General features: G+C 47.4%; 1 protein-coding gene across 2 annotated transcripts in view; it reads right to left on the reverse strand.

The window, feature by feature from the left end:
* Positions 1 to 4,262: 4,262 nt before the first annotated feature.
* Positions 4,263 to 27,752, reverse strand: part of LYPD6 (LY6/PLAUR domain containing 6) — a 34,325-nt gene continuing 10,835 nt past the window's right edge. For both annotated transcript variants that reach the window (XM_077784819.2, XM_085584838.1), the window contains exons 2-5: positions 13,947 to 14,122; positions 11,830 to 11,928; positions 9,675 to 9,805; positions 4,263 to 7,185 (exon numbers count right to left, since the gene is read on the reverse strand). In XM_077784819.2, coding sequence (XP_077640945.2) covers positions 6,988 to 7,185; positions 9,675 to 9,805; positions 11,830 to 11,928; positions 13,947 to 14,079 — 561 coding nt within the window. In that variant the 5' untranslated portion in view covers positions 14,080 to 14,122 and the 3' untranslated portion in view covers positions 4,263 to 6,987. The remainder of the gene's footprint in view (positions 7,186 to 9,674; positions 9,806 to 11,829; positions 11,929 to 13,946; positions 14,123 to 27,752) is intronic.

The raw sequence follows: 27,752 nt of genomic DNA on the forward strand, positions 1-27,752 counted from the left end.
AACCTTTTAATTTGGTAACTGATTCGGCCTATGTAGCAGGTGTAGTGTCTAGAGCACAGGATGCAATCCTGCAAGGTGTCTCCAACGATGCCCTTAACAGGTTGCTCTCTAAGCTGATAAGGCTAGTCTCCCACCGAGAGCAACCGTTTTATGTGATGCATATCAGGTCACACACCGACCTGCCGGGGTTCTTGGCCGAGGGCAATCGCCGTGCCGATTCCCTCGCTGCCGCCCCCGCACAGCTGGCGCCGCTCCCGGACAAGTTCCAGCAAGCAAAGATCAGCCACCAGCTTTACCACCAAAATGCGCCTGGTCTGGTCCGGCAGTTCCATCTAACCCGAGACCAGGCCAAGGCCATTGTGGCCACATGCCCGTCCTGTAAGTCGCTCCCACTACCATCGGTGAGCGCAGGGGCTAACCCTAGGGGTCTGAAGTCCTGTGAAGTGTGGCAGATGGACGTTACTCATATCCCCTCCTTCGGGAGGATGAAGTACGTCCATGTCTCCGTGGACACCTTCTCTGGAGCAGTTTTCGCCTCTGCCCACACAGGGGAGAAGGCCAAGGAAGTAGAGAAACACCTGATACAAGCCTTCTCCATGCTAGGCGTCCCAAAACAGATAAAAACAGACAATGCCCCCGGGTACACATCCAAGGAATTCGCAGGCTTCCTGCAGCAATGGGGAATAGAACATAAAACTGGCATCGCCTATTCCCCGACAGGTCAAGCCGTGGTAGAGAAGACTCATCAAAGCATCAAAAGGATGCTTAAACAACAACAGTCGTCAGCTAAAAATGAGTCCCCCCAAGTTCAGTTAGCGCGGGCCCTTTTTACCATCAATTTCTTAAACTGTTCCTTTGAGTGCCTCAACCCCCCCATCGCGAGGCACTTTAATTCCTACGAACAGAGCAAGGTCAGGGAAAAGCCACCAGTTCTCATTAAAAACCCTGAGACCTGGCGGCAGGAAGGACCCTATGACTTGGTCACCTGGGGACGGGGGTACGCTTGCGTATCCACGCCCTCAGGCCTGAGATGGGTCCCTTCCAAATTCGTCAGACCATATGTCCCTAAAACCCAGAAGAGAAAACCGGACAGTCCTCAAGTTGGGTACGCCGCCCTCCGACGGCGGAAAAGGTCCCCCTCACCTGGTCCCCCCTCTTCCCTCCCTGGCTCCGGAAATTCTCTGTTCCCCTTTGAGTTAGACCTCCCCTACCTCGACTATTAATTTCAGTTGCTTTCTAAAGAAACAGGACTTTTGCTGCTGCTGGGACTCATTGTGTTTCTTACAAGCTTTAACATAGTGATGAACTGAAACCCTTGAACAAAGAAGGGTTTCAAAAAGAAGAATTTCCAGAAAAAGGAAACATCTAGTTTCAAAATGAGCCCAGTGACTGTGAAGACCCCGTTTAAAGACTTACTTTATCCTCTTCACCTTTCTTTCTTTTTAAACAAAAAAAGGAGGAGATGTGGAGTTGCGTTATGTATATGTTTTATTATCCCTGTATTATGTATTGGTTTATTCCTTTGTACCCCCGTGTGCAACTTGGTTTATCCCCAGTTTTCCCGCCTTGTCCGCCCTTCCCGCCTTCCCAGTATCTATCCATCACCCTGAAAGAGGCATTTTACCCCCCCCGGGTGCCTTGTCTATCACTCGGTGCCCCTTCCCATCCATCCAGAAGCTTCTACTCAGGGCACCGGGTGATTGGGCGAGGACCTGGGGCTCCCCCCATATCTTTCCCCCATTGGACCCCACCATATCCCCCCATCCCGGAGCCACCCCCTATCCCTATCCCCATTGGTCGTTGGATACCCCTCCCTTACAGTTTATAAGCCAGTGCAAGCACCTTGTGCTTGTTCCTGTTGGCTGGCACCGTTCTAGGACATTTGGCCCCGTTGGGCTACAATAAACTCGGACTTAGCCCCCAGCAGGATCCGCTCTTCATTTACCACCGCGAGGCTTGCTAGCGCTGCCCGGAACCCACAAAGGCACTCTCCAAACCCCAGCTGGGAGCGGCGGAGGGTGCCTCCATCGCCCGCCCTCGCCCCAGGATGAGAGCTAGCCGGGGCTGAGACAAAGGGAACCGGGGCGGGAGCGCGGCACCCAGTGATTGGAATTCTCCAGGATTGGAATTCTCAGTGATTGGAATTCTGCAGGATTGGAATTCTCCAGGATTGGAATTCTCAGTGATTGGAATTCTGCAGGATTGGAATTCTCAGTGATTGGAGTTCTCAGTGATTGGAATTCTGCAGGATTGGAATTATCCAGGATTGGAATTCTCAGTGATTGGAGTTCCCAGTGATTGGAATTCTCCAGGATTGGAATTCTGCAGGATTGGAATTATCCAGGATTGGAATTCTCAGTGATTGGAGTTCCCAGTGATTGGAATTCTCCAGGATTGGAATTCTGCAGGATTGGAATTATCCAGGATTGGAATTCTCAGTGATTGGAGTTCCCAGTGATTGGAATTCTCCAGGATTGGAATTCTCAGTGATTGGAGTTCTCAGTGATTGGAATTCTGCAGGATTGGAATTCCCAGGGCTGGAATTCCCAGCAGGTTTTGGAGGGACAATCTGGTTGTGCTGAGCACAGGGACCCCCAGGGGGACGTTGCTGCCACTCTTTGCTGAGGAGCTGAAAAAAATCCCCTTTATAGATATAAATATATAAAAAACAAATCAATACATAAAAAATAATATATTTCTATTATTTTATTTTATATATATAAACAAATATCAATAAATATTTATATATGTATTTAAAAATCACTGAACTCAAGTAGGGTCTAAACACCCAGGTGGGTTTTGTGCCAGCTGGGATTTCCAACCTCCAAGAAACTCCCTGGAAAATTCAGTCCCAAGGCCACAAAATCCAGGAGAGCCCCTTCCATGAGCAAATTCCTGATTTTTTCAGAATATCCCGCATGGATTCTGTGAGCTGGGGAGCTCTCCAGGAATCTGCATTTCCCTGTAATTCCCAAAAAATAAAAAAAGCTTTTTGGGCCTTAAAAATACCAGAATTTGATAGAGCAGAAATAGGGAAAAAAGGGATTTTCCCCAGGTTTTGCCCCAAAAAACCTGGAGTTGAAGCTCCTTGAAGTCAGAAAAGAATGAATTAATTCCAGTAGAATGAATTAACTTCAGAAGAATGAATTAATTACAGTAGAATGAATTAATTACAGCAGAATGAGATGCTGCAGTGCAGTTATTTAGGATTGCTCTGGTGACCTGCAGAAATTCCATTTCTCCCTCCTTTTGCTTTGCTCCCTGGGCTTGAAAATCCAGAAAATTCCTGGAATATTGGAATTTTCACCCTGGTGAGGTGAGGAGAGGGATGTTTGTGGAAAAGGAAATCGGGGAATGAGGGGAGAGGTTGAGATCCTTGCTGACATTTGGGAGTGAGGAAAAATCATACAAATTCACAATTTAGGGACAAAAGCATGGACAAAATGTGAGTAACTGTTCCAGGCAGGAATGTGAGCAGGAATCCAAGGAAATTCAGGGATTTAATCCTTTTCTTTATGGAGCTCATCCCCAGCACCACCTGGCTGCTCCCTGTCCCCTTTTCTTTATGTCCCAAAAAATCCCCAAACCTGAGCTGTAGTTTGGGAATTTTATTTCAATTCCCCCTGGAAATAACAAATCATTCCCATGTTTTCCTCCTGCTCCTACAGGTATAAACTGTATAAATAATTTGGTATAAATTGTTTTATGCTGGGCATAAATCTGAGGAATTCCCGTTTATTTTGGGAATCCCTGGATTCTATTTTTCCCTCTCTGCCCTGGGAAAATTCCATATTTTCCATCATTTTATCACATTTAACCTGCCCTGGCTTTTTTTCCCCCCTCTTAATTCCACACACTTCACAGTGAATATTTAACCCTTTTATTTATACAAATGTACAAGAATTTACACCTGTTAAAAAACAATTCAAACATTTCAAAGCAAAAAAAAAAAAAGGAAAAAATAAATAATGGTGCAGCTCAGCATTTGTGGGGTTTGGAGCCCAGGGAACCCCAAATTGGTGCAGGGGGGGTTCAGACACTTAATTCCCTTTTTTTTAAAGCATACAGGGAGATTCCACAAGAGGCACAGGCTTGGATATTTTTTTTGGGAATCTCCAGAGCCGGGTGGAATTTGGCGTAGAAAATGAGATTAAAACTCTCAAAACCAGAGATGGGTGAAAGGGCAGCAGAATTCCAGGTTTGGCTGGGGGTGATATCAAAAAAATGTTGATTTTATATTAAAAATCACTCAAAACAAACAGTGCTGAAGGTCGATTTTTATAAAGATGTCTATCTAAAATTTATATATATATATATATATAATTTTTTTGCATAACATCTCCTGTAAAACACACTTTTCCTTCCTTGGTGAAATCACCTGGAATGAAGAAATCTCCCTGGAAAATTCAATCCCAAGGCCACAAAATTCAGGAGAGCCCCTTCCATGAGTAAATTCCTGATTTTTCAGAATATCCCACATGGATTCTGTTGAATTTGGGAATCCCAGCGGTTTTCCACTGGAAATGAGGATTTTTAGGGATTTCTCTGCTGGAGTTTAGGAATTCCAGAGGTTTTCTGCCAGAAATTAGGATTTTTAGGGATTTCTCTGGTTAAAATTAGGAATTCCAGCGGTTTTCTGCTGGAAATGAGGATTTTTAGGGATTTCTCTACTGGAGTTTAGGAATTCCAGAGGTTTTCTGCCAGAAATTAGGATTTTTTAGGGATTTCTCTGGTTAAAATTAGGAATTGCAGCGGTTTTCTGCCGGAAATGAGGAATTTTAGGGATTTCTCTAGTTAAATTTAGGAATTGCAGCGGTTTTCCGCCTGTCCCGGGTGCTGGCATCTCCTTTCCAGGCGCTGCTTCCTCGCTGCCGGAGCTGCGTTAATTAGGGCGTGTTAATGAGGCGGGCGTTAATGAGCTGGGCGGGGACGGGACGCTCCGAGCGCCGCTCCTGCAGCGGGAGGAGCCGGGATGGACCCGGGATGGACCGGGATGGACCGGGATGGGCCCGGGATGGACCGGGATGGACCGGGATGGGCTCGGGATGGACCCGGGATGGACCGGGATGGACCGGGATGGACCGGGATGGGCCGGGATGGGCTCGGGATGGACCGGGATGGGCTCGGGATGGAGCGGGATGGGCCCGGGATGGACCGGGATGGGCTCGGGATGGACCGGGATGGACCCGGGATGGACCGGGATGGACCGGGATGGACCCGGGATGGACCGGGATGGACCGGGATGGACCGGGATGGGCCGGGATGGACCGGGATGGACCGGGATGGGCTCGGGATGGACCGGGATGGACCCGGGATGGGCTCGGGATGGACCGGGATGGACCGGGATGGGCTCGGGATGGACCGGGATGGACCCGGGATCGGCTCGGGATGGACCGGGATGGACCCGGGATCGGCTCGGGATCGGCTCGGGATCGGCTCGGGATGGACCGGGATGGGCTCGGGATGGGCTCGGGATGGACCGGGATGGGCTCGGGATGGACCCGGGATGGACCGGGATGGGCCCGGGATGGACCGGGATGGGCCCGGGATGGACCGGGATGGACCCGGGATGGACCGGGATGGGCCCGGGATGGACCGGGATGGACCGGGATGGGCCCGGGATGGACCGGGATGGACCGGGATGGACCGGGATGAGCCCGGGATGGGCCCGGGATGGACCGGGATGGACCGGGATGGGCCCGGGATCGGCGCCGGGTTCCGGGGACGCTCCCAGCGGCTCCTTCGGCAAACGGGACCCGCGGGAATTCTCCGCCGAGCTCGGGATTATCCCAAAGCAGGCGGGGATTCGGGACTCCGCTGTCACTGTCACTGTCACTGTCACTGTCACCATCGCTGTCGTGTCCCTCTCCTGTCGCCGCCCCTGTCGCTGTCTCAATCACTGTCCCTGTCTTGTCGCCGTCCCTGTCCTGCCGTTGTCACTGTCCCGTCTCTGTCCCTGTCAATGTCCCATCCTCTGTCACTATCCCTGTCCCATCTCTGTCCTCGTCCCGTCCCTGTCCCTCTCCCGTCCCTGTCCCTGTCCTGTCTCTGTCCCTGTCCTGTCGCAGTCCCTGTCCCCGTCCCTGTCGCTGTCCCTGTCCCATCCCTGCTCCCGTCCCTGTCCCGTCCCTGTCTCTGTCCTGTCGCGGTCCCTGTCACTGTCTCTGTCCCCGTCCCTCTCCTGTCCCTCTCCCGTCCCTGTCGCTGTCACTATCCCTGTCTCGTCCCGTCCCGCGGCCGTCCCTCTCCCGGTCCCTCTCCCTGTCCCTGTTCCTGTCCCTGTTCCTGTCCTTGTCCCTCTCCCGTCTCTGTCCCTGTCCCGTCCCTCTCCTGTCGCTGTCACTGTCCCTATCCCGTCCCTGTCCCTCTCCCGTCGCTGTCACTATCCCTGTCCCGTCCCTGTCGCTGTCACTATCCCTGTCCCTGTCCCGTCCCTGTCCCTCTCCCGTCGCTGTCACTATCCCCGTCCCTCTCCCGTCGCTGTCACTATCCCTGTCCCGTCCCTGTCGCTGTCACTATCCCTGTCCCTCTCCCGTCGCTGTCCCTGTCACTATCCCGTCCCTGTCACTATCCCTGTCCCTCTCCCGTCGCTGTCCCTGTCACTATCCCGTCCCTATCGCTGTCACTATCCCTCTCCCGTCGCTGTCACTATCCCTGTCCCGTCCCTGTCCCGTCGCTGTCACTATCCCCGTCCCTGTCGCTGTCACTATCCCCGTCCCTGTCACTATCCCTGTCCCGTCCCTCTCCCGTCGCTGTCACTATCCCTGTCCCTCTCCCGTCGCTGTCACTATCCCCGTCCCTGTCGCTGTCACTATCCCTGTCCCGTCCCTCTCCCGTCCCTGTCGCTGTCACTATCCCTGTCCCGTCCCTCTCCCGTCCCTGTCCCGTCCCCGTCCCTGTCGCTGTCACTATCCCGTCCCTGTCCCGTCGCTGTCACTATCCCCGTCCCCGTCGCTGTCATATCCCGTCCCGTGCCGTCCCTCGCCGTCAGTGTCCGGCCGCGGTGGCGGTGGCGATGATCCAGCGCGGAGCCAGCAGGGCCAGCGCGCTGCCGAGGGCGGCGGGGCCGGGCGGGCGCGCGCGGGGCGCGGCGCCGCGCGGGGCGCGCGTGGCGAACACGGCGTCCGAGGCGTTCCGCGGCAGGCGCAGGTTGCAGATGCTGCCCTCGCAGCACGACGTGCACACCTGCACGGGACAGCGGGAAACGGCAGTGAGGAGCCCCGGGAACGCGGGATTCCGGGGGAAAACAGAGAAATCAGGGAATGGGGAATCCCAGGGAATGGGGAATCCCGGGGAACGCGGGATTACAGGGGAAAAACCCAGAGAAATCAGGGAATGGGGAATCCCGGGGAACGCGGGATTCCGGGGGAAACACAGAGAAATCAGGGAATGGGGAATCCCGGGGAACGCGGGATTACAGGGGAAAAACCAGAGAAATCAGGGAATGGGGAATCCCGGGGAACGCGGGATTACAGGGGAAAAAACAGAGAAATCAGGGAATGGGGAATCCCGGGAACGCGGGATTCCGGGGGGGGAAAACCAGAGAAATCAGGGAATGGGGAATCCCGGGGAACGCGGGATTACAGGGGAAAACCAGAGAAATCAGGGAATGGGGAATCCCGGGGAACGCGGGATTCCGGGGGGAAACCCAGAGAAATCAGGGAATGGGGAATCCCGGGGAACGCGGGATTACAGGGGAAAACCAGAGAAATCAGGGAATGGGGAACCCCGGGGAACGCGGGATTCCGGGGGGAAACACAGAGAAATCAGGGAATGGGGAACCCCGGGGAACGCGGGATTCCGGGGGAAAACCAGAGAAATCAGGGAATGGGGAACCCCGGGGAACGCGGGATTCCGGGGGGAAACACAGAGAAATCAGGGAATGGGGAATCCCGGGGAATGGGGAATCCCGGGGAACGCGGGATTCCGGGGGGAAAAAACCAGAGAAATCAGGGAATGGGGAATCCCGGGGAACGCGGGATTCCGGGGGGAAAAAACCAGAGAAATCAGGGAATGGGGAATCCCGGGGAACGCGGGATTACAGGGGAAAAACCAGAGAAATCAGGGAATGGGGAATCCCGGGGAACGCGGGATTCCGGGGGGAAAACAGAGAAATCAGGGAATGGGGAATCCCGGGGAACGCGGGATTCCGGGGGAAAAAACAGAGAAATCAGGGAATGGGGAACCCCGGGGAACGCGGGATTCCGGGGGGAAAAAAACAGAGAAATCAGGGAATGGGGAATCCCGGGGAACGCGGGATTCCGGGGGAAAACACAGAGAAATCAGGGAATGGGGAATCCCGGGAACACGGGATTACAGGGGAAAAACACAGAGAAATCAGGGAATGGGGAATCCCGGGAACGCGGGATTACAGGGGAAAAACACAGAGAAATCAGGGAATGGGGAACCCCGGGGAACGCGGGATTACAGGGGAAACGGGGAACGCGGGATTCCGGGGGGGAAAATGGGGAATGGGGAATTCCAGGGGAAATGGGGAACGCGGGATTCCAGGGGAAACGGGGAATGGGGAATTCCAGGGGGAAAAATGGGGAATGCGGAATTCCAGGGGGAAAAATGGGGAATGGGGAATTCCAGGGGAAAAAACGGGGAATGTGGAATTCCAGGGGGAAAAACGGGGAATGGGGAATTCCAGGGGGAAAAACGGGGAACGCGGGATTCCGGGGGAAACGGGGAATGGGGAATTCCAGGGGGAAAAACGGGGAATGGGGAATTCCAGGGGAAAAAAACGGGGAACGCGGGATTCCAGGGGAAACAGGGAACGCGGGATTCCAGGGGAAACAGGGAACGCGGGATTCCAGGGGGAAAAACGGGGAACGTGGGATTCCAAAGGAAACGGGGAATGCAGAATTCCAGGGGGAAAAAAGCAGTGAATGCGCAATTCCAGGGAATGCGGAATTCCAGGGGGAAAAACAGGGAATGCGGAATTCCGGGGAATGCAGAATTCCAGGGGGAAAAACAGGGCATGCGGAATTCCAGGGGGAAAACGGGCAATGCGGAATTCCGGGGAATGCAGAATTCCAGGGTTAAAAAACAAGGAATGTGGAATTCCAGGGAGAAAGGCGCAGGGAAAACAGGGAACGCCAAAATTCCAGAGAAAAACAGGGAATGCGGAATTCCATAGGAAATCATATACTATACTATATTATACTATATTATGTTATACTATATTATATTATACTATAATATATTATACTATATTATACTATATTACACTATATGATACTATACTGTACTATATTATACTATATTAAATTATACTATATTATACTATATTACACTATATTATACTATACTATACTATATTATACCATATTAAATTATACTATATTTTATACTGTATTACACTATATGATACTATACTATACTATATTATACTATATTAAATTATACTATATTATACTATATTAAATTATACTATATTGTACTATATTACACTATATTATACTATACTGTACTATATTATACTATATTATACTATATTATACTATATTAAATTATACTATATTATCCTCTATTATCCTATATGACACTACATTATACCATACTATATTCCACTACATGACATGACATTTTTTTTCCTTTTTCTCTCTGCCAGCACAGCCGCCGTTCCCAGAGCAGCCCCGGGCGGGAATTTGGGATTTTCCCGTGCCCACCTTGTACTCCTCGTGGCGGCTGTAGCTGCAGCCCGTGCTCAGGCACGGCTCCAGCCCCACGCAGCGCTTGGTCACCCACACGCTCTCCCCGCTGGCCCTCATCGTGTGCTGGCTGAAGCAGTACCTCGTCCCTAAAAAACAAAACCATGGGAATCTTTATCCGCCCGATTCCCTGAGAGTCCCCCAGCAGGAGAAATAGGAACGAAATGCTGGATTTTTATCCAATCACAGGATTTTTAAAAAATAAGATATTTTTGGTGTATTTCTTGTAGCTCATGTGCTGGCTGAAGCAGCACCTTGTCCCTAAAAACATGGAAAATCTTTATCTGCTCAATTCCCATTCCCTGAGAGTCCCCCAGCAGGAGAAATAGGAATGAAATCCTGGATTTTTAGCAAATCACAAGAGTTTTGAGAAAATAAGATATTTTTGGATGTATTTACTGTAGATCTTGTGCTGGCTGAAGCAGCACCTTGTCCCTAAAAACATGGAAATATTTATCTGCTCAATTCCCATTCCTTGAGAGTCCTCCAGCAGGAAAAACAGGGAAGAAATGCTGGATTTTTATCCAATCACAAAATTTTAAGAAAATAAGAAATTTTTGATGCATTTACTGTATATCTTGTGCTGGCTGAAGCAGTACCTCATCCCTAAAAACATGGAAATATTTATCTCCTAATTCCCATTCCTTGAGAGTCCTCCAGCAGGAAAAACAGGGAAGAAGTTCCAGATTTTTAGCAAATCACAAGAGTTTTAAAAAATAAGAATTTTTGGATGTATTTACTGTAGATCTTGTGCTGGCTGAAGCAGTACCTTGTCCCTAAAAAACAGGGAAAATCTTTATCTGGGAAGAAGTCCCAGATTTTTATCAAATCACAAGAGTTTTAAAAAATAAAAATTTTTTGGATGTATTCACTGTATATTGTGTGCTGGCTGAAGCCAAACCTTGTCCCTAAAAACATGGGAAATCTTTATCTGCCCTATTCCCATTCCTTGAGAGTCCTCCAGCAGGAAAAACAGGGAAGAAGTTCCAGATTTTTACCAATGACAAGAGTTTTAAAAAATAAGAATTTTTGGATGTATTTACTGTAGATCTTGTGCTGGCTGAAGCAGTACCTCATCCCTAAAAACATGGAAATATTTATCTCCCAATTCCCTTTCCCTGAGAGTCCTCCAGCAGGAGAAATAGGAAAGAAATTATGGATTTTTATCAAATCACAGGATTTTTAAAAAATAAGACATTTTTAATGTATTTCTTGTAGCTCGTGCGCTGGCTGAAGCAGTACCTCATCCCTAAAAACATGGAAATTTTAATCTGCCCAATTCCCATTCCTTGAGAGTCCTCCAGCAGGAGAAATAGGAATGACATCTTGGATTATTATCAAATGATGGGATTTTTTTAAAAAATATGATTTTTTGATGTATTTATTGTAGACAATGTGCTAGATGATACAGTACCTCGTCCCTAAAAACCATGGGAAATATTTACCTGCCCAATTCCCTGTTGCCCCTTTCTCCTGTCAAAACAAGGAATATCTGGGAATTTTGGGCTCGTCCCACGCCAGCCAGCCTGGGGGGTTTTATTGCTGCTGGTTTGAGCTCGAAGGAAAGAACTTGAATGCCCATGGAATGGGATCAGCTTCAAGGTCCCTTCCCACCCAAAATGGGAATTTTAGGAAAGAACTTGAATGCCCATGGAATGGGATCAGCTTCAAGGTCCCTTCCCACCCAAAATGGGAATTTTAGGGAAGAACTTGAATGCCCATGGAATGGGATCAGCTTCAAGGTCCCTTCCCACCCAAAATGGGAATTTCAGGAAAGAACTTTAATGCCCATGGAATGGGATCAGCTTTAAGGTTCCTTCCCACCCAGACCAGGAATTTTAGGGAAGAACTTTAATGCCCATGGAATGGGATCAGCTTTAAGGTTCCTTCCCACCCAAAACTGGGAATTTTGGGTGGGAAAAGCAGCAGCAGCCTGATTGAATCCCCAGCTGAGCCAGGGGAAAACAGGGAATAAAAAGCTCCAAATCCTCAACCTCAACCACTGCAAGGAGACAGAAGAGCTTAAAGGATTAACCCCAGAATGCCATATTCCACATTTCTGGGAATATTCCATTTCTGGCATTGGGATGGAGCCTGGGATGGGGCCAGTTACCTCTGGGGCAGTAAACATCCGGAGCCCAGCGGTTGCACTCGTAATTATCCGAGGCCTTTTCGCAGGTGAAACACTTAAATCCACGAGGATACGGCGTGGCTGAAAGGAATGGACAATGTGGAGTTGAAAGGAATGGATAATGGAGTTTAAATCATCCTGTTAATCTGGTTCTGTGCTGCTTTTTGGGAGTAAACAGCAACGTTTTTTTCTCTTTAGATCCACATTTCTCCAGCTTTTGCTGTCAGTGTCAGCGGATTGGTGCTGGTTTGTAAAGCCCCGTCCCCCACAGCACCTTTGGGTCGCTGTGGACTCCTTCCAGCTGTGCTTGCCCAGCCCAAGTGCCCAGTGCTGACTTCAAAGGGACCTGATGGGAGCTGGGAATGCTCACTGGAATCAGAGCTCACATCCAGCACTTTATCAGAGCTGATAACACAATGTCAGGTGGATTGAAACCCTCTGCGAATTGTCCTGCTGAGGGAAAGAGCTGCTCCAGTTCAAGGCTGGCTCAGGGCCCCAGAGGGAACAAAACCACTTTGCTGAACCTCCAGCTCTGACCTGTGTCCTAATTTATCTCACCAAACGAGGGCTAATTCCTTAATTGCTCTCCTGGCAGCACTTCTGGGGCACTTCCAATCCCACCTCAAGGTGCTGCCACCTTCTCAGAAGGCAAATGGTGAAGGGGTCACCTTTAGCAGCACTTTGAACCTGTACAGCCCCAAGGGCCACATCTTCACCCTCCTCCTCCTCCTCACCTCCTCCCCTGGCTCTGGATGCTGCTTGGGAATGAGAGGCGAAGCAAGAGGATTTCATTGCTTGTTTCCTTTCGGCTTTTAAGGAACAAGAAATCACCCAGGAGCAACTCTGGTGGGGCTGGGACAACACAATAATTAAATTAATCCCTCTGACCGTTGTATCACAATTGTGATTAAAACAGGAATTTCATCCTGCTTGCACAGAATATAAATTTTTCAGCACATGAAGCAGCGAGTTTTCTGTGGGAGCAGAAGGCAGGGAGAGCTCCACGGGCACCGTGTTCTCATGGAATTTGAGAAGTCTGTGTCAGATAAAGTGAACAGCCTGGTAGGGGTCCAGGGAAGATCTAAAGATGCACAACTCTGTTGCTCCAGGAGTTACTGGAGGCTGTCGGTGCCTCAGCAGCTGCCCGTAACCCCATGTGTCCTTTAAACCCTTTTGGTCCAGTTTTACACAATCGTGGAATGGGTTGGGTTGGGAGGGACCTTAAAGCCCGTGTTGTCCCACCCTCTGCCATGGGCAGGACACCTCCCACAAAAACTTAGGTTTTCTTCCACCCTATGAGAGTGGGGACTGTACAAACCAGGTCCCTCCCAACCCAAACCATTCCACAATTCCATATAAAACCAGGCTAAAGGCAGAGCCAAAAGCAAAGAAACACAGCCATGGTTCAAGAAGTGGGAAAAATGAAAGAAAGTTGTGATGAGATTAAATGTGGTACAGAGAAACGCAGCAGCCCAGTGCCTTGCTGGAAAGTATTCCAGTGGCCCCTGAGGACCATGGAAATGATGATTGGAAGTGGCTTTTGGGTTGGGCTCCTGTGGGAATTTGAGTGCAAATCCAGAAGCTCAAGGCTCAGGAGATAACTGATATTTCCCTCGTCCTTGTCCCTGTCCCAGGGTGTGACACCTTGAGAAGCTGCCCCAGAGCAAGGCTGGGCAGAGTCACAGAATAAACAGGGATTTATTAAAGGATTTATTAAATTGATCTCCTCCATGGATCCACCTTGGGCAGCACCAGAGCCCAGCCAGGGCTGCACCCAAATGACCCAAAATGGTCCCAAAAAAAGGATGATTGGTCACAAAATGATCAGTTCTGCTCCACTGGCACCTTGGAGTTCATTGTCCCATTCCAGCTCCAGCCCAGGCAGTCCCACCCTGCTTGTTTTTCTCTCTCCAGCCCACGCTGTTTGTGCTCCTGGGCTGAGATTTGGATCATTTGGGTGCCCAGCTGGAGCAGGAATTGTTTTGTCTCCCTGCTCAGCAACACTGAATGTGAAGCTCAGAGCTGCACACCAAAGCAGCACAGAACCTGGAAAATATCAAAGCTGAGATTTAGGGCACGGCGAGGCGGAGGTGACTTACTGGAGGGGTGGAGGTAGACGATGTCCTTGGCGGTGAAGTCGCGGCTCCGCGCGGCCGGAGCGCGGCCGGGCAGCAGCAGCAGGAGGAGGAAGATGAGGAGGAGGAGGAGGAGCAGCCCCGGTGGCCAGGCCATGGCCCGGCCAGGACCTGCTCATGCGGCGGCCGAGAATCCCCACCTGGACAGAGCCACAGAATGCCAGAATTATCCAGGCTGGAAAACACCTCTGAGGTCATCGAGTCCAACCCCTGACCGACACTCCCTTGTCACCCTGAGGGCCACATCCAGGTTTTCCTGACAAACCTCCGGGGATTGTGACTCCACCACCTCCCTGGGCAGCCATTCCCATGGTCAATCCCTCTTTCCCGACAGAGAGCGGGGACGAGCAGAGCAAACCCACAAGGACCTGGCCACCACCTCATCCCCATGATCCAGACCCAGAGCCTTCCAGTCATGTGGTTATTTTGGCATCAACAAACGCCAAAATCTTAATTATCTGAGGCCTTTTTGCAGGTGAAACACTTAAATCCGTGAGGATACGGTGTGCCTGAAAGGAATGGAAAATATGGAGTTAAAAGGAATGGAAAATATGGAGTTGAAAGGAATGGAAAAGATGGAGTTAAAAGGAATGGATAATAGAGCCAAAATGAACCCATTCATCTGGTTCTACACTGCTTTTCAGGAGGAAAAGCAATGTTTTTTCTCATTAAATCCAAATTTCTCCAGATTTTCCCATCAGTGTGAACAGGTTGGTTCTGATTTGTAAAAGCCCGTCCCCCACAGCACATTTTGATCACTGGAAAAGACCTGGACAGAGGATCTCCCTGGATTTCCAGTGCAGTGGGAAGTTGGCTGGTCCCACAGGAGGTTGGTGTTTCTGCTGATACCTCATCTCCACCTTCCTCCTGACTCCTCCTCACTGCCTGGGCCACATCTCCACAATCACACTGATTTTATCTTGGCCTTTCCTCTTGGAAAAGCCTCCATCTCAGAGCTGCAAACAAAGTCACCATTGGATTTTCCTCATCCATGCTCCAAAGGGATTTATTCCCTTTATTACACCATTAGTAAATAATCTGTTGTATCTTTCCCAAGTCCCTGACTTATGGGAACTAATTAAAGCAGAACCAAATAACCACTGTGGTGCCATTCCTGAGGCCATCCCAAATCCAGCAGCTTTCAGGAGCATCCCAATCCCTGCACCCAGGCTCTGGGGAGCCATCCAGGGGCAGAAAGGCTAAAAAAAATAATTAAATACACAGCTGAGATTATTAGAAACCCTTAAAAATTATGCAAGTGCCTCGAAAATCAAACAGGACAGGAAAATCCTGAAAGGATGTGGCTGCTGAGCCCAGCTGGAGCCAGTGGTTTCCTTTGGAATCCATCCAGAACACACAGAGTTGGGATGAGCTTTTCCACCCTGATCAACCAAAAGATCTGCAACACCCAGATAATTCCTAAGCAGCTCTGAATATGTGGTGCTTATTTTCTAATAAATATTTTTCTTTGTTGATTTTTTTTCTTTTTTCAGGAAAGATATGACGGGCTTGGGGATGTCACCTCCAAATATTTGTCCCACAGCAGAAATCCACCCAGGACCAGCAGCACAAAGGTTGTCACTGTTCCTGCTGTTATCTGCAAACAGCTTTTTTATTAAAACACAGGGAAATCCATAAAAAAATAAGAGGTAAAAAGATAACGCACAGCCCGGTGCTTTAAATTTTGTTGCTTTACCCTTATGAAGAGGGAATTTTGGATTTACTCCTTTGATCCCTCTCAGCCAGGGGAGAATGAAATCCTGATTAGAAGCAGACAGGAAATAAAACAAACCTCTCCCAACCACGTGGAAGATGAAAGAAATGGGTCCATGTGGAATCTGGAGGCAGAATTTGGGATTAATTTTTTTATCCCAAACAACACCAGGAAAGTTTCACAAGCCCCACTCTTCATTTTAAGACATCAGCAGTTTGCAGTGAGACCATCAGGAGCAAAAAATGAGGATTGGATCCTGAGTTACAGCACCAAAAATGAGGATTCACATCCCAAAAAGAGGAGCTTGTCACAGCTCAGCTCCAACTCTCATCAATAATGAACCAATGATCAACATAAAGGACAAAGAGTCACGGAATCAAGGTTGGAGAAGACCTCCAATATCATCAAATTCCAACCATTATAGCGATATTTTAAGTTAAAGCACAACAAGGCTGAAATAACGGCAGGAATTCCTCCCAAGGGGACAAGAATTTGTTGGGTTTGCTCATCCAGAGCACAAAACTCGTTTGTTTTTGCAGAACTGATCAAATCCTTCCAGTTGAGGCCGTTGGTTTTCCCAGTGTCCCATTTGTGGGACCGACTGCTCTCCCAGCCCCTCCCCAAACCCCGAGTGGCAGCACTCGGTCACCAGTTTGGAAAAGTGGCTGGTGCCAGAAATCCTCCAGCTGCTCCCTAAAATATCCACGTCCTTCCCCTGGTAATTGCAAAGACCTTAATTGCCAGCTTCTAATGAGTGGCGAGAAACCGTGAACGGACGGAGAGAATTCGCTCCCCCACCTCCCTTTTCTGTTTGAAACAGGTTTAATTACAGGCAAATAATTACAATTCTAAAATCCTCTGGGTTAGAAAATTGTCCAGAGCGAGGCAAGCAGGGCCAAAATTTTAAATTGTGGGATTTAGGGAAGTCCTTACATAGCAAGCACCTGCCACCATTATTGTCACCATTTGTCACCATGAGCACATTCCACCTGCTCATTCCATACACACACGTAGGGTAAAACCAGGAATTTCTGCAAACATGGAGATACTCAGTGCCAGATACCTAAATATTTAATATTCTATTAATATTTTGAGTATGAACACAGGGGTACACATAGTTCTGTCTTTCATGGGGGGCAAATATTTGGTGGCGTTTAAGGTAATGATGATATTTCACAGAGAGTGGGGTGGCAAAAAAATATCTTGCATTAAAGTAATATTAAATACTTAAGAACTCAATATCCAAAATTAGATATTAAATATATTTTATACATATATTGATAAAAATCTTTAATATATAAATATATATTAAATATTCAATTGATTATATAATAATTCAGTGTTCAGCACATGAATTTTCTTTGGTGTTACACTCACACAAGTGTAAAAATAAAAAATAAGGAAATATAAAAATACTGATACAGATATGAATGTACTGTCTCCAGACATATGGTTGGTTCCCAAAATCCTACAAAATTCTAAATTTCTGCAATGGTGGATTCTCTTTAGGAATCCTATAAGCCCTAAAAAGCTTCACCAGGGGCGTAAACAATTTTTCATTCACTTCCAAGCCCCTTTTATCCAGGACTTTCAGCCAAAACAGCCAAACTTCGCACAAAACTTTTATTTTCAAGAATTATTGGTGGCCTACCAGCTACTGCAGGGCTAAACCTCTGCTGGCAGAGCCGACACGAGGCATGGGCAGAAATTTTTTCCCTCAGAATCCCCTCAGTTCCTCGCGCGGAGCCGAGCACTCATCCCAACCTAACGGAAGCTGGCGCGTCCCGCTCGGAATTTGGTGGTGGGGCACGGTCACACGAGCCCCACATTTGGGGTTGGATCGTTTTGGGATCACACAGGCAGTTTGTGACACAGAAACCACTGGGAAAACCAACGGCCTCAACTGGAAGGCTTTGATCAGTTCTGCAAAAACAAACGAGTTTCGTGCCTCGGATGAGCAAACCCAACAAATTCTTGTCTCCTTGGGGGAGGAATTCCTGCCGTTATTTCAACCTTGCTGTGCTTTAACTTAAAATATCGCTATGATGGTTGGAATTTAATGATGTTGGAGGTCTTTTCCGACTTTAATTCCGTGACTCTTTGTCCTTTATGTTGATAATTCCACCTGCCCAGCTCCGGCGGCACCTCGGAGGCGGGAAGGCTGTTCCCATTCCCGATTATTCCTGCCTGCCCTTTGCCCCACCATGGTGCAAATGAACCATCGGAGGCCCCGAGCAGCAGCCCGGTTGCCAACTTGTCAGGTCTCATTAGGGAGGGGACAACTCGGCCTCGTTGGCACCGGAGCTGGGGACAATGGAAGGTCCCAACCCTCCCTGAGAGGAGGCCGGATATCAGAGCCCTGGATTTAGGGGAGAAGTGTTGATGGAGGGGACAGTTATTTTTAAGGATGGCTTTGTCCCTTCTGTCCTCCTCAGGCTCAGCTGGCTGACCATGACACCCACGAGCTGGGCCAGCTGCAACTTGGCAGTAAAAACATCATCCCAGGAAGGAAAAAAAAGGAGGTGAAAAGGAATCTTCCCATAGAAACACTCAGCCAAAGCCAGGCAGGAAGGAATTCCTGATTCATGGATATTTCCGTGTTCTCCTCACTCAAGTATGGCACAGGTTGTGGCGTTCAGGGCCCTCACCTCGCCCCCAGATGGAGAATTTCCCTGATCTCCCTGGATTTCTAATGCAGTGGGAAGTTGCCTGGTTGGTGGGAGGCTGAAGATTCTCCCTCACAGGAGAATCCCCATCTCATCCTTCCTCCTCCATCTCCTCCTTGCTGTCTGGGCCACGCCTCCAAGTTCCTCCAAGGTTCCAACTAGCTTCCTCCTGACATTTCCTCTTATCCTTCCCCTTGGAAGGGCCTCCATCTCAGAGCTCCCTGAATCAACTCTTCCTTGAGTGCAACAAGCCAGGGAAAGTTCCCTCTCAGCGGGCAGGAAACTTTCTGAGGCCCAAAGCAGCAATCACAGCATGGCCAGGCAACGCCATCTGTGAGAAACCCCCAAGGCCTCGGCACGAGGCTGTTCCTGCTCTGCTGGGCAGGGTCAGCTGGGCCACCCTTCCTCTGCCTCAGGGTGAGTCTTCCTCAGTGGGAAACAAAGCCATGACGAGGCTGGAAGAGCTGTTCCTGGAGGCAGAGTCTTCCCTCCGTGAGAATTCCCTCATGCACATCATCCCCAGAGTGACTTTCCCAAATCACTCTGCCGATTTTCCTCCTGCCTTTCTTCCAGGTCAAACAAAGCTACAGGTTGGACTCTCCATGACTGAATTTAAAATATTTGGGTTAGTTTTCATCTCCCTCCGGCTTCCAAATCCAAGCCTGGCTCTCTGCCTGTGCCATCACTGTCCAAAGAGAAATCGGAATGGCGATGGAACGTTTTCCATCTGGCAGCTGTGCCAGATCCCAGACAACAATCCCAAGGACTATTTGCAACTTCTCCAGCTCTAATTGCCTAAAGGTAAACCCCCTTCTCCTTTATCCTGCTCAGCCTTTCTGTGTCTGTTCTATTTATTTCTTTTGGTTCCCACCACACACGTCAAAAGGTTACGAAAAAATCCCTGGAATTTTTACGAACTGCCTCCAAATCCAGCTTTTTTTCCATGTGCTGTTTAGGGGATTTTCTTGGCAGTTTCACCCCAGGAATGGTTAAATGTGCATCCCATAAAACGGGATGTAGTAAAGCTCTTGTATCCAAGGAACCCTCGCTGCATCTCATCAATTACAGCGAGCAAGAGTAATTAAACAACCAAACACAATTAGTGCACTAATTACTGCCAGGAACGTGGCCCATCTAATCGCCTTGCTGCTAATTACAAAGCCTGGAGTTCATTGAGCTAAAAGCCCTGGACCTGGGGAAGCGAAGGGGGGGACAATATGTTCCCTCTCCCACTGCCTTCCCTCGGATGCAATTTAATCTTTCACAGGATGTGATTCCAAGGTTATTTTACAGCCAGCACTTGGCTTCTATTTTCAACCTGAATCACTCGTCTTTTCAGTCCCACCAGCGAGACTTTTCTTAGGTCCTTCCATCTTTTAACGATTTGGGGTAAAATGTCACTTCTGTTCATCCTCAGGATAGTTAGTCTGAGAAAAACACAGGGATGGAATAAATATATTTTACTGGAATATCTAAGGCACTTTATATTTGGCATTAAGGACAGGGGGAAAAGTGAACTTAAAATTCAGCCATGCTATGATATAAGAAAACATAATTTCTTTCAGGGGCAAATTAATTATCAAGCTGAGTGGGTGAAATATTCCACATTATACATAATTAATTCCCATTTTACTCCATGAGTGTGGTGCAGGGACACCCCTTTTCCTTCCTGTAGATTACACAGAATATTCAAGCCTGTGACCATGAACACCTCTGAATCAGCAGGAAAATGGACATGGATGATCCAACAAATCATTTCAAGACCTATTCCTGGGATTTTGCACAGCCTGCAATAGAGGCAACAAGGGTAGAAAGTCTGGGGGGATGTGGGAGATCAGGATTTGCTCAGTTTGGGAATTTGGGAAGCCCCTCAGCACACGGGCTGACCTCAGAGCATGGAGAGTCCCCAGACAGCTTGGCTCCATGCAGACAGGATAAGGAAACCATGCGTGAGCACAGAAATCCTGGGATTTTCCTGCTAATAAGAAGCAAAAACCCCCAGTTGCCGAGTTCCAGTGGCCGAGGGGAGGAGAGCAGCTAAATTATTCCCTAAATAAATATTTGAGTTCACTGGGGCAGCTGAAAGGGCTCCTCTTCCCAAGGTAGGGATGCAATTTCTGTGGCTCACAATTGCCTTCCTCCTCCTCAGGAAGGGAGAAAGGAATTTCAGGACAGGGAGGCTGTGACTGCTGGTCCAGGGCTGGTGACAGCACTGGAAGGGGACAGGGTAGTGATGTCGTCCTGGGGACAAACAAAATGAAGTCCCAAGGAACAGAATTTATGCATGATATTAAATTAAATTTTGCTCCGTGTTGAAACGGCATCCTGGACTATCTTTCCTACTTAAACCAAGCAAGAGCATCCCAGTTACTGGGAAAAAGGGAAAGAAGATTGCAGCATGAGCAAATAAAGTGCAGCCAAAACAATGCCAAAGAAACAAGGGAAATAAAAAAAAAAAAAAAAAAAAAAATTTAAAAAAAAAAAAAAAAAAACAAAAAAAACAGGAGAATGTATTCCATGTTTATAACAAGAGCTGGAAAATTATCTAAGCTGCAACCAAGATATGAAACCCATCAAGAAAACATTTTTCTAGTCCACGTTCCAGCTTGTAGCATTTTAAACAGAATGGGATGAGGTCTTAAGGTTAAATTTTTATTAAGTCAAGAAAATTAGGACAACCTTGGGAGCAGGAGGATCCTCAGTATTTTTAAAGGATCAAGGGAACAGCCGCTGAGCCCAAGGTCATCCTGGGTAAACTCCTGGAGCATTTTATTTGTCCTACAGCAACAAAAATGTCAAGTAGTAAAAAATGACAAGGGAGGGTCGTTGGGATGATGGGGAAAATAGGTCTCCAAACAATCCCATGGTTTTCCGACGGGCAGGATGCTGGCTCTGGCTGTGAGATTGTTACAGGGAATAATTGGGGGAAGACCAAAGCAGAGCACCAAAGCTCCAAACCCTCCTGATTACAAAAATGAGTTCTACCCAATTAACCAAGCGTGCTCGGGCCAAATTAAACCCCAGCCTAGTGACATCTCCAGGTCTAATTGGTGAAAAGGGCACCTCCAAAAGATATTTTTTCCCCCCACCCCATTTCCCTGCAATTCTGCACTCAGTATGTTTGGGCCAAAAGTATTGATAAGAAACTCTTTGATTAGAGGCTGACGGGGACATGAAAGAGGGAGTTTGTCCCTCCCGCGCCAAACTGTGCTTTAATAAAGCCAGACATCAATCTGCACCATTGTGTCCCCGCTGTCCCGATGCCTCTCCGGCGGGATGTGTGACAGTTCCTCTGGGACATCACCTCGCACATTTGCCATGCTGGATTAGGCACCGCGCCGCGGCCGCCCGGAACGAGCTCCGCGCATTGCCACGGCTCGGCCCCGCCAACGTCTCCTCCAGCAAATCAGGTTTTATTGTCGTGAACCCAGCCAAAATTCCAGCCTTCTATCCCCCGGGGGGTGTTTTGAGCCATCACTGATGGCACCGTTATTATTCCTTTCCTCTCATTTATGAGGTATTAATGAATCCCGGTTTTCCCAATTCCCGCCGTAATGCCGCGGTTTTCTCCCAAATAATTTAACATATGCATGCAGCGGTGAACGAACACCATGTGTCATTTTTCCAGGCCTGGACATGCAGGGATGAGGCCATGGAAGGGCTCCCTTCCCCTGACAGTTCATCCCATTTTTTATTTCCTGACCCGCACGCGAATTCCCTTCGGCACGAGGCACCAAAAATCCAGGGGAGCCACGAAAGGAGAGGACATTTAGGAGTCCAACACCTCTGCTTTCCACATTTCCAAAGAGCACACCTCAAACCGGGCCGGACAAGAGGCCACAGCAACCCTCAGGGAAACAACTGGGAATTGGGAATGGCCCGGCCATTCCCAGCTGTACAATTCCAACATCTCCATAAAATCTAATGACCAAGGAGCCGAGCCTCGTACCAGGATCCTTTAGATAAGTACCTCGTTCTCATTTTTATCTTGATAAAGTAGCTCGTGTTTGTGTGATTCCAAATAAATAAGAGTTTCTTGTTCTATTTTATCATCTCAGCTGTCACCCTTTGCTCCATAAGGACCGTAACAGATTTTGTCTTAAATCTCTTGGCAGAAATTGCCATAATTAGTTATATTTAAAAGGAAAAATTCATCTGATTTTCTATTTTCTATCCTGTGACATCAAATTTCAGATATTTTCCTCCTATAGCTTTACTCAAAGTTATCCCACTCCAGTTTTAATGCGTGTTTTATTTGGCATAAATTAGAAAAGCTACATATTATTAAATAATATGCAATAAACCCAAATGAGAACTGACTAATTAATGTACTTTCAGCTGTCTGGTTAATCCATGGAGTAAACAAATCCTTAATTCATGATGATTTAAATTAGTTTTTCCAGGAAAACAAAACCCAACAGAACCAAAACCAAATTCTATTCTCCTTAAGAATTTCCAGTATTATTTGAATTCGAAGGCCAATTAATTGCCACTTTTCCTCCCAGAAAAAAACATTTAATTCCTTTATTTTTCCAACTTGATGATGAAAAAAAAGGCTAATTAAGAGAAAACTCATCCCCAGCACGATGGGAAGCTGTAAAATTCCATCCCCATTTTAGCCACCACTCCCCAGGACGGTTTCAAACTTCCAACACCACAAAGAGGGATATCAGTGGCTATTCCCGAGATGGAAATTTTGGATTTCTCCCTGGATTTTAGCACATAAATATCCCGGAAAGCTGAGAGCTGTAGGTGCCTTCCCACAGAGGATCCTTTACCCTTGTGCAGAAAGTCACTCCCTTTCATTTACGTCATTTCAATTCACAGATGGACAAAATGCCCTGAATAACCAAATTCATTTCAATTTGAATTCATTTTTCTGAAGCTAACATGAGCAATTTTGCTGTCCCAAGTTCAATTTGGAGAAAAGTATTTATAAAGTGCATTAACTGCAGAAAATTCCAGGAACAAAGCAGGGGTAATTCACGTCCCCAGCACCCATTTCCTTGTATATTTAATTTTTCATTGAATTTTTACACAAGTTCTTTACCCTCCCTGCATTTCCCTTGTCGATAAACACCCTCAATCAGTTTTAATGTGTATTTATCAAAAATGAAAAATATGGGCACAACACAATATTATAATGAAAAATCCTGTTATGTTCCACAGCTAAACAGGCAAATATTTCTGTGATCCATAATTGTCTGCCAGCAGGTCAGAAAGCTGAGGCATACATTTATTTTTAGGAAGAGTAAATAGATAATTTAATATTTATTTAATAAATAAAATAAACCAAGCTACTCAACAGTTCTGCAAGCAGAAAACCAGGCTCTCATCCTCATGGATTTCAACCCAAAACAAAACCTTAAAATTTTTAAGCAATGTCAGAAAAGGATTATTATGTTGTCGTTTTTTCAGTTCTTTTGGTGGTTTTTAGGGGTTGTTTATTTTTTTTTTCATCCAATTGTTGCTTTGACCCACCAGAAATAATTCCCTGGATCTTATGGATTATTTGCTGTGTCTATTCAGGTTTAACAGCAAATAACAACAGTGCCCAAGGACAGAAAAAGTGAATTTTCCTGAAATTACAGCGCCTGGATAGCGGAAATTTTTCCAAAATAGCAACATTTTATCCACAATAAGCAGAATATTTCTGTTTTGTGGCAGAAATAATGCTGGCATGAATAAAGCTTCCTAAAAATGGGCTCAGATTAAAAGGGGTGGGAAAATAATTGAGGATCTTCCTGGAATGCTCATGAGATAAATCCTAAGGGTCACGGATCCAACACCCAGTGCCCAGGAGAATGGAAAACCCTGGTTTGGGTAATGTAAGAATAAAAAATGAAAATAAACATAAAAATCAGTGGAGGGAAGGAAAATAAACACACCCAGGATGCAGAACTAGGGCTGGAGACTGCCTGAGATCAGCAGGGAAAGGGAGCAGGAGCTGAGGTGGGAAGGGAATGGGATGGAGACAAACCCAAGTGCTTGGGAGAATTTTGATGGAATTCCAGACTGGTTTGGGTGGGAAGGACCTTAAAGGTGATCCCATTCTGATACCTCAGGTTTTGGCTTTTATTTCATTTTTCAGGTTATCTCCTGCTTTGGTGTGCAGCTCTGAGCTTCACATCCAGTGTTGGTGGGCAGGGAGACAAAACAATTCCTGCTCCAGCTGGGCACCCAAATGATCCAAACCTCAGCCCAGGAGCACAAACAGCGTGGGCTGGAGAGAGAAAAACAAGCAGGGTGGGACTGCCTGGGCTGGAGCTGGAATGGGACAATGAACTCCAAGGTGCCAGTGGAGCAGAACTGATCATTTTGTGACCAATCATCCATTTTTTGGGACCATTTTGGGTCATTTGGGTGCAGCCCTGGCTGGGCTCTGGTGCTGCCCAAGGTGGATCCATGGAGGAGATCAATTTAATAAATCCTTTAATAAATCCCTGATTTATTCTGTGGCTCTGCCCAGCCCCTGGGCAGCTTCAAGGCATCACTTCCACCATTCCAGGCTGCCCCAACCTGGCCTTGGGCACTTCCAGGGATCCAGGAGCAGCCACAGCTTCTCTGGGAATTCCAGCCCAGCCAGGAATTCCCAATTCCCAATCTCCCAGCCATCCCTGCCCTCTGGCAGTGGGAAGCCATTCCCTGTGTCCTGTCCCTCCATCCCTCATCCAAACTCCCTCCCCTGTTCTCCTGGAGCCCCTTGAGGTCACCACATCTCCTTCCACCTCACCCCATACCCAAATGAGGAGAACAGAAGCTTTTTGTGGCGCATCAATTAAAACCGAGCCCCTCCTTGGTGTTAATTAAACTTTAAACCTCTCCTCATCTGCCCTGCCCCGTGCTAGATCTGAATGCCTCATCCCCTTGGCATCACCAAGTCCACTTTCCCAAGGTTTTTTTGGAATATGACCAGGAATTCAGGAGTCTGCCAGCTCAGAGATGTTATCTTATACGAAGAATCCCTCAAAAATCGTGCTCCAACTCATCTGCCTCAAACACTCACCTCCAGAACATGCTGAAAGCACAGAAGCTTTCCAAATATACCCCCATGATTTCACCAGGGCTTCATTTTCCCTCCTGAATCACCTGGAATTCCACAGGCCACGATCCATAACTTTCCCTGTGTCTCCGCTGACGTGTTCCCTGTGGTTTATTGGTTTTTTCATTAGATCTGAGCTCTGCTCTCATCCTACCCTGAATTCGTGGAGGAATCCCTGTCTGACCAGGGAAATGCTGAAAATACACAGATTTTCAGCTGCTGATTTCTCACTAATTGACATTTTCTGCCAATTATTTCCATGCTGACAGTAACAAACACCACTGTCAATAATGACCCTCCAAGGGCGCCTTTTCCTGCTTTTCCTTGGGAGAAAAGAGGCTTCCAAGAAAATCATTCCACAACGCTTCCATGTTTTACCACAACACACACAAAGGAATATTTAAGACAAAATAAACTCATTCAAATTTAAAATATTTGAACCAAAGCTTTGTATGTTTTTTTTTTTTCCAGCTCAAGCAATACACTGACATAATTATATTTTACTATATTTATTTTTTAGCTCCCTAATCATTGAGAAACCACCTCCAGAAGGGTGAAGGAATATTAGGAATATCAGAGGATTGCCCCTGGATCAGCACAGCCTGTGCAAGACAGAGCAGAGAGCACAACCTGGCCAGTCCATAACATTACAGAAAAGAAAAAAAATTAAAACAGCCTAGATTAAAGCATGATGAAAATTTGCTCCTTAAAGCCAAGAGACTAACCAGAAAATGGGCTAGGAATTCAAAAATCCCACTGGTCCAGAGGATACATGGAAACAGGTGTGCTAAAAGGAATTCCTAATTATTTTTGTGCCACTATTCTAATTATTTTTTTTATATATCACTGAGGCCTCATGAAAAAAAACAATCAGGTCAGGATTCCTGTAGGGAATGATGGCATTTCCAAGGATGTTATAGATAAAAATATAGATTGCTAATACAGTGACAAGGCTCACCAACAGTTTTTGGCACTGAAACACTGCTTTAATTATCATAAACATAAACAGGGTGTCAGAGCTGGTTGCAATGATTATATATGAAAATATTACAATTTATTGTCATATCTAAATGCTTATTATTATAATTATCCGATATTTTAATAACATAATTTGTATTATTATATAAAATCCAAGGAATCATGGAATGGTTGGGTTGGAAGGGAATTAAAATTCATCCACCCTGCCATGGGCAGGGACACCTCCCACTGTCCCAGCTGCTCCCAGCCCTGTCCAGCCTGGCCTTGGGCACTGCCAGGGAGGCAGGAACAGCCACAACTTCTGTTTTGTTTAAAACTTTTGGTTTTAAACTAAAAGAGGGCAGGATTAGATGGGATATTGTGAAGAAATCCTCCCCTGTGAGGGTGATGAGGTCCTGGCCCGGCTGCCCAGTGGAAGTCAGGAAGATTTGCTGATATATTCCAAAATAAAGGACTCCAAAACCAGGTGGAAACCTGAAATTCCCTGGAGCAGATGCTTCAGCTGCTCTGTTTTCCTTGAAATCAGCAGGAAAGCTCCCACTGGCCTCAAATCCCAGCTCCAGAGGGAAACTGAGGCCTGAGTGGGGGCGATGCCTTGGGAACAAGGCTGGAGAGAGCCACAGAATAAACAGGGATTTTTCATTGAATCTTTACACAAGTTCTTTACTCTCCCTGCATTTCCCTTGTAGATAAACACTGTCAATAAATTGTAATGGGTATTTATCAAAAATGAAGGACATCCTTTATTCAAAGGATCTCCTCCATGGATCCACCTTGGGCAGCACCAGAGCCCAGCCAGGGCTGCACCCAAATGACCCAAAATGGTCCCAAAAAATGGATGATTGGTCACAAAATGATCCATTCTGCTCCACTGGCACCTTGGAGTTCATTGTCCCATTCCAGCTCCAGCCCAGGCAGTCCCACCCTGCTTGTTTTTCTCTCTCCAGCCCACGCTGTTTGTGCTCCTGGGCTGAGATTTGGATCATTTGGGTGCCCAGCTGGAGCAGGAATTGTTTTGTCTCCCTGCTCAGCAACACTGAATGTGAAGCTCAGAGCTGCACACCAAAGCAGCACAGAACCTGAAAAATAGAAATGCTAAACCTGAGGACTGAGGGAGAAGAGCATCCTCCTGCAAAGGCTGAGTGGGAGCAGCTCCCACAGGACCCAGATCCTGTAGAAATCTTGGAATCTACCCAAAATCCTGACCCCTCCTCCCCCCAGTGCAGCTCTACACATAAACTCATAACCGAGGCCACAGCTCTGAGCACCACAATCCCTAAATTAATTAATTTGGGCTCCCAAGGTGCTGTACAACCTTCTCCTGTTAGGACAGACTTGCAGATGCTTCACATTTTTCATTGATGACCAGG

This window comes from Lonchura striata, chromosome 7 (genome assembly GCF_050655825.1).
Source record: "Lonchura striata isolate lonStrDom1 chromosome 7, ASM5065582v1, whole genome shotgun sequence".
NCBI classification, from domain to species: Eukaryota; Metazoa; Chordata; class Aves; order Passeriformes; family Estrildidae; genus Lonchura; species Lonchura striata.